This window comes from Sesamum indicum, linkage group LG8 (genome assembly GCF_026168435.1).
Source record: "Sesamum indicum cultivar Baizhima isolate 11 linkage group LG8, ASM2616843v1, whole genome shotgun sequence".
Classification (NCBI taxonomy): Eukaryota; Viridiplantae; Streptophyta; class Magnoliopsida; order Lamiales; family Pedaliaceae; genus Sesamum; species Sesamum indicum.
The window spans coordinates 15684351-15694056 of NC_142664.1; the positions used below are offsets into that span (position 1 = coordinate 15684351).

At 44.2% G+C, this 9706-nt stretch overlaps 1 protein-coding gene across 1 annotated transcript; it reads left to right on the forward strand.

Moving 5' to 3' along the window:
* Positions 1–871: 871 nt before the first annotated feature.
* LOC148787233 (uncharacterized) lies at positions 872–6468 on the forward strand. Its single transcript, XM_088883544.1, has 4 exons — positions 872–1173; positions 1215–1314; positions 1405–3108; positions 5839–6468. Exons 1-4 carry the CDS (start codon positions 872–874, stop codon positions 6466–6468), a joined length of 2736 nt encoding a protein of 911 aa, XP_088739670.1.
* The last annotated feature ends 3238 nt before the right edge of the window (positions 6469–9706 follow it).

The window sequence follows — 9706 nt, forward strand, 5'->3', positions numbered from 1 at the left end:
AAAACTTGACCCAAACGTTGGTCTAGACCCAAGCATTTGTATTGTAAATTTGCTAAGCGTAATAATAACTACTAGTTAGCATAAAAGGAAAACAAACTTGCTTTAATAAAACCGTGCAAAACAGCTAACTTTTGGACGTTCTCAGAATTCGACGAAACATGACCCAATCGCAGGTCTAGACCCATCCATTTGTGTTGTAAATTTGCTAATCGTAATAATAACTACAAGTTAGTATAAAAGGGAAACAAACATGCTTCAATAAAATCGTGCAAAATATCTAAATTTTGAACGTTCTCAGAATTTGACGAAACTTGACCCAATCGTTGGTCTAGACTGGATTTGTGTCTAGTGGAGTGGGTAAACCTTTATACCCGGATGCGATCACGAGAGCATGCACGAGACTGGATTTCGCCTGTGTATGCGTTATGCTGGATGTGAATTCGAAAATGCCAAAGCACTTTATTATTATGACACCTGATGAGGAAGGAGGAGAAGTACCGTGCAAAGTTGATGTGGAGTATGAATGGCTACCCCCGAGATGCACCAGTTGTATGACATTGGGACACTAAGCCAAGGATTGCACTGTCAACAAACCCAAAACTATCAAACCACCGGTTAATGTGTATGTACCCAAAGTGGGAGCACTGCGAGGCCCAATGGTGACTGAAAGAACAAGAGACCACCCAACACCTTACACTGTGGCGAAGCAGACAGAAGACCATGGTACCCGTCCAACTGCAGCGGGACCCAGTCGGGAAGAGAGAGGTAAAGAGATTGTTACGTATAACTCTTTCGATGCGCTACAATTACTTGATAGTGCAGAAGGTTCATCAAGGGGTCCTAAGCGAAGCAACCCCGTACCTGGGGACCCATGTTAAACCTTGCCATATGGAACGTATGTGGCCTGAACAAGAGGGATCATCAGCTAGCGGTCAAGGATATCATTGCTGAGTTCAGGTTACACTTTATTGGTCTCCTAGAAACACGTGTTCGCATTAATAACTGTGCTAGTATACAATCATTTTTGATACCTCATTGGAAATGGTTTATGGATTATGACAATATTGGAAATCGGATATGGATTGCTTGGGATTATAACTATACTGATGTGGATATTATTGAGGTGGGAAACCAGTTTATACACTGCCGTGTCACTATTAGAGCATTACAAGAGTATGTTGATATTACTATTGTGCTACTGAGGTCTCTGATAGGCGAGAATTATGGGCCTCTCTAGAATCCTTAGCTGTCCAATGCATTAATATTCCCTGGCTGGTTGGAGGTGACTTCAATGCAGTCAGGGATCTCAGTGAGGTATGTGGTACGTCGGGAGATATAAGAGTGGCGATGGAGGAATTTAATACGTGCCTACAAAATACTGCACTTTTGCCACTACCGATGCAGGGTGAATGGTACACATGGCATAATCGCAGTGCTAGCCCTCGCAACCTGTGGAAGCGACTTGATCGTATGCTAACCAATGATACATGGACTTTGTGGTTTCCATCAGTATTCTACCAATGCCTCACTCCACGGATATCGGATCACTCGTTGATGGTGGTTAATGGGGATAATCAGCAGCGATTTGGAGGTATGTTCCGGTTTGACAACTTCCTTACTCTATCACCAGATTTTATTCCTAGCGTGCAGAGTATATGGCAGCAACAAATAGTGGGAGTGCATATGTTCTCAGTCACCCGCAAACTCAAGGCACTCAAACCTATTTTTCGAGAACAGAGGAGAAATAAAGGGGATCTTTCTCACAATGTTGAGTTGGCAAGGGGGTTCCTGGAGCAAGCCCAAGTGCTGGTAAGCTCGAACATACAGGATGAGCTTATTCTTCTGTTGGAGCACTGCAGTCGGCTTGTGTATGCTAAGGCGGCCGAATTGGAGAGGATCATGCTGCAGCAGAGGGCAAAGATGGAATGGATGAAGGGTGGTGACCAGTGCTCCAGAGTATTCTTTCGTAAAATTGCCCAAAGAAGGACTGCTAGACGGATCATGCAAATTAATGATGCCCAAGGAATTACAATTACGGAACCAAATGCAGTCATACATGAATTTATCTCCTATTATCAATCCTTACTAGGGGGAGACAGGCGTCAGAGGGTGATGGACCTTCGGTTTCTTCGACCTTGGGCGAGGCATATCATAACAACTGAGGAGGCAGGCCACCTACTTGAACTGTTCAGTGCAGAGGATATAAAAAAAGCTGTTTTTGACATCGGCGAGGATAGAGCACCTGGACCTGATGGGTATTCATCAGGATTCTATAAAAAAGCATGGCCGGTGGTGGGACAGGAGATAACGAAGGCAGTACTGGATTTCTTTTCTACGGGGAAGCTTCTTAAACAGATTAATAGCACAATATTGATGGTTATCCCCAAGGTACACTCTCCCACATCTATTGCAGATTTTCGCCCTATCTCCTACTGTAACGTACTTTATAAAATCATTGCTAAACTTATTGTCCAAAAACTGAGTGTGATATTGGACAAGATTATCAGCCCCTGCCAGGCAGCGTTTGTCCCTGGCCGGAGCATAGGGGATAATGTTATGTTAGCACAGGAACTCTTCACTGGTTACAATCAGGCCCGACTCCCACCGAGATGTGCTTTGAAAGTTGATATTCAGAAGGCGTATGACACTGTCGAATGGGATTTCCTGCTATCGGTGCTTCAGCTTTTCGGTTTCCCAGAGACTTTCAGTCGATGGGTTGAGGAGTGTATCAGTTCACCTTCGTTTTCGGTGGGGATGAACGGAAAGCCACATGGATATTTTGCGGGTGCCAGAGGGCTTCGACAGGGCGACCCCTTATCACCATATCTCTTCGTCCTTGTGATGGAGGTTCTACATATGGGAATACTACAGCTGATCGAGCAGGACATGAAGTTCGCATTCCATTGGAAGTGTGACGATCTTAGAATCTTCCAACTGGGGTTTGCTGATGACTTACTCCTATTCTGCCGGGCCAATACTGCATCTGTTCGGGTCTTCAAATCCGGATTAGATAGATTTGCTGATTGGTCGGGGTTACGCCTCAATGTTGAAAAAAGCCACATCATCATATCCCGATCAGCCCAGAATATACGAGAGGAGCTACTTGCGGTGTTGGGGTTTCAGGAAGGCCACTTACCGATGAGGTATCTGGGTCTACCATTGATCTCTTCTCGATTATCTATCGCCAACTGCCAACCATTACTGAGTAAGATCGATACACGGATCAATGGTTGGGAGGGATTGGCACTGTCATATGCCGGCAGGGCACAAATCATTAAGTCTGTTCTTGTGACTATGGGTGTCTATTGGGCTTCAGCATTTATTTTGCCAAAAGGGGTCATTAAAAACATTGAGAAGCGATTGCGAGCCTTCTTATGGAGAGGTACGGGAAATAGTGGATACCCTAAAGTTGCATGGAAGGAGATTTGCAAACCGAAGGAGGAGGGAGGCCTTGGCCTTAAGGATATGGGAACTCTTAATCGAGCATTGATGTGCAAAAAACTCTGTGAAGTCATCCGATGTGATAGGACTTCTATTTGGGTCGAGTGGCTGCGGCATGGCAGACTACGAGATGATTCGATATGGACTATCCCAGAGAATCGTGGACCATGGGGATGGAGAAAAATGTTGAGGTTGAGAGGCTGGTTACGCTCAGTGGTGGAATATCGCATTGGTGATGGAAGTGATTTTTTCTTATGGAAGGATCCCTGGCATCACCTTGGGCCCCTCCTTGACAGATTTCCGCGGGGACCCAACAGTCTGGGATTGCATGAGTCTACCATGCTAAGCTCGGTTATCTGTGAGGGTCATTGGCACTGGCCATTGATCACGGACATGGAATGCGTGGAGATTACACACGTGCTGCCTCGGATCCATGGGGGTACAGATCGTATTATATGGAAAGGCTCGAGTGGGAAACCCACCACCCAGGAGTTCTATCGGGCTATGATACCAGCAGGACCGAAAGTAGGTTGGATTTCACTACTTTCGGGTTCTTTAAAGATCCCGCAATATTTGTTTATCCTTTGGCTAGCTATCTTGGAGAAGCTCGCAACGACGGATAAACCATGGCTTTCCCATCTTGGGTGCTGCGTGATGTGCAATGAAGACATGGTGGAGTCACATAACCACCTGTTTTTCCACTGCAGATTTAGTAGAAGATGCCTCTGTAGTATTCGGCGCATTGTACGATTCCAGTGGCCTAATCGGGATTGGGTCAGTGATGTTGAATGGGGTGCAAGAAAATGGCGTGGGAAGCACATCATCAATATATCCTACCGATGCCTGCTTGGATCGTGTGTATACCATATTTGGAGGGAGAGAAATCTGAGACGTTTTGAGCACGAGGAGAGGCCCCCGAGTGTCGTGGCCAACTTAATAGTAGAAGATGTTCGGCAACGTATACTTAGTATTAAGCTTCCTAGCTCTATTAGCACATGTGCCTTGTATAGACTGTGGCGTACCCCTTGGCCTGTCGAGGGAAGCGCCTAATGAGGGACACTGTTGTACTATACTTTCTTCTTAATGAAAATTACACTTACCCAAAAAAAAAATTTGCTAAGTGTAATAATAATTACAAGTTAGTTTAAAAGGGAAACAAACTTTGTTTAATAAAACCGTGCAAAACAACTAAATTTTGAACGTTCTCAGAATTCGACGAAACTTTACCCAAATGTTGGTCTAGACCCAAGCATTTGTGTTGTAAATTTGCTAAGCGTAATAATAACTATAAGTTAGTATAAAAGGGAAACAAACTTGTTTTAATAAAACCGTGCAAAAAAACTAAAATTTGAGCGTTCTCAAAATTCGATGAAACCTGTCCCAAACGTTGGTCTAGACCCAAGAGTTTGTGTGTTAAATTTTCTAAGCCTAATAATAACTACAAACTTGTTTTAATAAAACCGTGCAAAACAGCTAACTTTTGAACGTTCTCAGAATTCAACGAAACTTGACCCAATCACAGGTCTAGACCCATCCATTTGTGTTGTAAATTTGCTAAGCATAATAATAACTACAAGTTAGTATAAAAGCAAAACAAACTTGCTTTAATAAAACCGTGCAAAACAGCTAAATTTTGAACGTTTTCATAATTCGACGAAACTTGACCCAAACGTTGGTCTAGACCCAAGCATTTGTGTTGTAAATTTACTCTAGCCTCACCCCACGCACTTCAGATCACTCACCGTTGGTGCTTTACGGGGATAGACAACAGCAGCTTGGAGCTATGTTTCGTTTCGATAATTACCTCACTCTCTCACCAGATTTTATCCCCGGTGTGCAGCGTGTTTGGCAACACAACATTATTGGGGTGCCTATGTATGCGGTAACACGAAAACTCAAAGCATTGAAAGCGGTTTTCCGAGAGCAAAGGAGGAAAAAGGGGGACCTAATACACAATGTACAGGCAAAAGGGTTCCTTGGGATGGCGCAAACACTTGTTAGCTCAAACAGACGAGATGAGTTATTCTTACAGCTGGAACACTGCTGCCGGATAGTGTTGGCTAAAGCGACCAAACTTGAACAGTTCATGCTCAGACAACGAGCGAAAATGCAGTGGATGAAGGGGGGTGATCAGTGTTCCCGGGTGTTTTTTCGTAAGATTGCTCAAAGGAGATCGGCGAGGAGAATTTTACAAATTACAGATGATCAGGAGTAACCCACATGGACCCGGGAGAGGTAACCAATGAATTTGTCTCCTACTACCAAAATTTCCTAGGAGGGGAAAGACGACGAGATGTGATAGATATTCGGTTCCTACGACCTTGGGCCAAACATCTACTAAATGAGGAGGACACTAGCTCTCTATTATTGCCATTCACCCCAGCTAATGTTAAGCAGGCTGTTTTTGATTTAGCTGAGGATAAAGCGTCGGGACCGGACGGTTACTCCTCGGGTTTTTTCAAAGCTGCATGGCCAATAGTGGGTCAGGAGGTTACTTCGGCAGTGTTGGATTTCTTTACCACTGGCCGAATTCTAAAACAGATCAATACCACATTGTTGGCGCTCATACCAAAGGTACATTCCCCAATGTCTGTTAGTGATTTTCGTCCTATTTCCTGCTGCAACGTATTGTATAAGATAATTGCCAAGCTCCTTGTCCAAAGGTTGAGTGAGGTACTGGACAAGCTTATTAGTCCGTGCCAAGCGGCATTTGTCCCCGGCAGAAGCATAGGAGACAACATTATGTTGGCACAGGAACTTTTCACGGGATATAACCAGGCCCATTTACCTCCTCGATGTGCCTTAAAAGTTGACATACGAAAGGCATATGACACTGTGGAGTGGGACTTTCTACTCGCTGTTCTAGAGTTATTTGGTTTTCCAACTACTTTCAAAAGTTGGATCGAGGCATGGTTCACAACGCCCTCTTTTTCTGTTGGACTGAATGGGAAGCCCCATGGTTCTTTATGGGTGCGAGAGGGCTTCGTCAAGGGGACCCTTTATCACCATACTTATTTGTGCTTGTGATGGAGGTCTTACACCTGGGTTTATTACAGTTGATTGACCAGGATGAGCTCTTTTCTTTCCATTGGAAATGTGATACAGCTCGGATTTTTCAGCTGGGGTTTGCTGACGACTTGTTGTTATTCTGTCGTGCTGATATGGACTCTATTGGAGTCCTTAAGACAGGATTGGACCGATTTGCCGAGTGGTCGGGCCTCAGACTTAACATTCAGAAAAGTCACCTTATTATGTCGAGGTCAGCACAGGGTTTACGGGAGGAAATGCTGGCAGTACTTGGATTCCAGGAAGGACTTCTGCCAATGAGATATTTGGGACTTCCTCTATTATCCTCCAGATTATCGATTGCTGATTGTCGTCCATTATTGTTGAAAATTGATAAACGTATTTCTAGTTGGGAGGGTTTGGCACTCTCATATGCCGGTAGAGTACAAATTATAAAATCTGTACTGATGTCGGTGAGCTTATACTAGACTTCGACTTTCATTTTACCAAAGAAAGTTACATACGAAATTGAAAAGAGGATGCGAAATTTCTTATGGAAGGGCACAACAAACAGTAGCTACGCAAAGGTAGCATGGAAAGAATTATGTCGGCCGGTGGAGGAGGGAGGCCTAGGATTCAAGGACATTACCACCTTGAATCGCGCCTTAATGACCAAGAAACTTTGTGATATCATTCGATGTGATAGGACTTCTATTTGGGTTGAGTGGTTATATCAAGGCCGGTTACGTGACACCTCTATATGGACGATCCAAGAACACGGAGGTTCTTGGGGTTGGAGGAAAATCTTACGACTACGGGCTTTTCTCCGTCCTATGGTGGACTATCAGATCGGTGATGGGAGACGATTTCACCTATGGCAGGACCCTTGGCATTCTCTTGGTCCTCTTATTGAGACATTTCCATAGGGGCCGAGGCTACTCGAACTTGACAAATCAGCAAAACTCAGCACGGTGATTAGTGGAGGAGAATGGCAGTGGCCGATGATCACAGATTTCGAGTGCTTGGAGATCACACACACACTACCGGCAATCCGCGGAGGAGATGACCGGGTAGTATGGAGATTTGATCAGGGACAACCCACAACTCAGGCTCTTTACAGGTTGTTCGATCCCCCTGGGCCGAAGGTAGGCTGGTCTTCACTACTTTCGGGCTCTCTTAAGATTCCTCGTCACTTATTCATCTTATGGCTTGCCATCCTTGGCAAGCTACCCACGATAGACAAACCATGGCTATCTCATCTTCGCACATGCATTTTGTGTAATGAGGGAGCAATAGAAACGCACGCCCACTTATTCTTCCAGTGCAAATTTAGTCGAAAGTGTCTCACAACAATCCGGAGGGTGTTACGATTCCATTGGCCCAATACAGACTGGACAAGAGATATTGAGTGGGCTTCTCGGAGATGGAGGGGAAAGCACATCATTAACATTGCTTATCGAGCACTACTAGCATCATGTGTTTACCACATTTGGAGAGAAAGGAACTTGAGACGATTCGAGCACGTTGAAAGGACACCAAACATCATGGCTAAATTGATAGTTGATGACGTCAGGCAACGGATTCTTAGTATCACATTAGCTACCTCCGTCAGTACACGAGCTTTGTATAGACTTTGGCGTATCCCTTGGCCTGTCGAGGGAGAAACCAACTGATTGCCAATTTGTTGTATTGTATTTTTTTTTATCTTAATGAAAATTACATTAACCCAAAAGAAACTTACTTCTACCGAAAAAAAAAACCGTGCAAAACAGCTAACTTTTGAACGTTCTCAGAATTCGACGAAACTTGACCCAATCGCAGGTCCAGACCCATCCATTTGTGTTGTAAATTTGCTAAATGTAATAATAACTACAAGTTAGTATAAAAGGAAAACAAACTTGCTTTAATAAAACCGTGCAAAATATGCTGATGACAAGGCACCGGGACCTGATGGTTACTCGTCAAGGTTTTTCTAGGCGGCTTGGCCTGTGGTGGGGGAAGAAGTTACGAGGGCAGTACTAGATTTCTTTTCTACCAGAAAACTTCTGAAGCAGATCAACTCCACGATCTTGGCTCTGATCCCAAAGGTACATACTCCTATGTCGATTAATGATTTTAGACCAATTTCATGCTGCAATGTTTTATACAAGATCATTGCGAAACTACTTGTCCAAAAAATTAGTGTGCTGCTGGACAAGATAGTTAGCCCCTGTCAGACAGCTTTTATTCTCGATATCATTCTCGATTGGGTTCAATGGAAAACCTCATGGGTTCTTTTCTGGAGCGAGAGGACTACGACAGGGAGACCCACTTTCTCCTTATCTGTTTGTTCTTGTTATGGAAGCTTTACATCTGGGATTCTTGCAACGAATTGAACAGGACATCCAATTCACTTATCATTGGAAGTGTGAGAGTTCTAAGGTTTTTCAGATGGGATTTGCATACGACCTCCTCTTACTTTGCAGAGTTGACTTAGACTCCATCAGAGTCTTCAATGAGCTATTGGACTGGTTTGCGGAGTTGTCGGGCCTTCGGCTGAATGTTCAAAAAAGTCACTTAATCATTTCACGTTCGGCTCAAAATTTGAAGGACCAGATGTTGGATATTTTGGGCTTTCAGGAGGGCCACCTTCCAATTAGGTACCTGGGTCTTCCCTTAATCTCGTCTAGGTTGTCCATCTCTGATTGCCAACCGCTTATCTCAAAAATTAATGCACGTATTAATGGATGGGAAGGGATTTCATTATCATATGCTGGGTGGGTACAAATCATCAAATCTGTGCTTTCAGCATTGAGTTTATATTGGGCTTCTGCATTCATATTACCTAAGAAAGTCATCAATGAAATCGAGAAGAGGTTGAGGACTTTCCTATGGAAGGGTACGACGTCTAGTGGGTACGCCAAGGTAGCCTGGAAAGATGTGTGTCGACCGATGGATGAGGGGGGACTTGGGTTCAAGGACATCTCCACCTTGAATCGCGCATTAATGAGCAAGAAATTATGTGATGTTATCCAGTGTGACAGGACATCCATATGGGTTCAGTGGCTCTACCAAGACCGATTACGTGAAAGATCGATTTGGACTATCCGTGAACATGGAGGTTCTTGGGGATGGCGGAAAATACTCAGGCTTTGTCCTTTCCTTCGCCCTATCGTGGATTACCAGATTGAAAATGGAGACAGATTCTTTGTTTGGCAGGACCCGTGGCATCACTTGGATCCACTTATCGAGCGATTCCCTCAAGGTCCTCGCCATCTTA

Excerpts from the sequence above, each read along its gene's own strand:
- LOC148787233 (XM_088883544.1), top strand. The coding sequence starts at position 872 with ATGTTAAACCTTGCCATATGGAACGTATGTGGCCTGAACAAGAGGGAT. Across the intron at positions 1,315-1,404 it reads CAGTCAGGGATCTCAGTGAG|GGTGAATGGTACACATGGCA; the intron begins GTATGTGGTACG and ends CTACCGATGCAG. Across the intron at positions 3,109-5,838 it reads TACGAGAGGAGCTACTTGCG|GCTGTTTTTGATTTAGCTGA; the intron begins GTGTTGGGGTTT and ends AATGTTAAGCAG.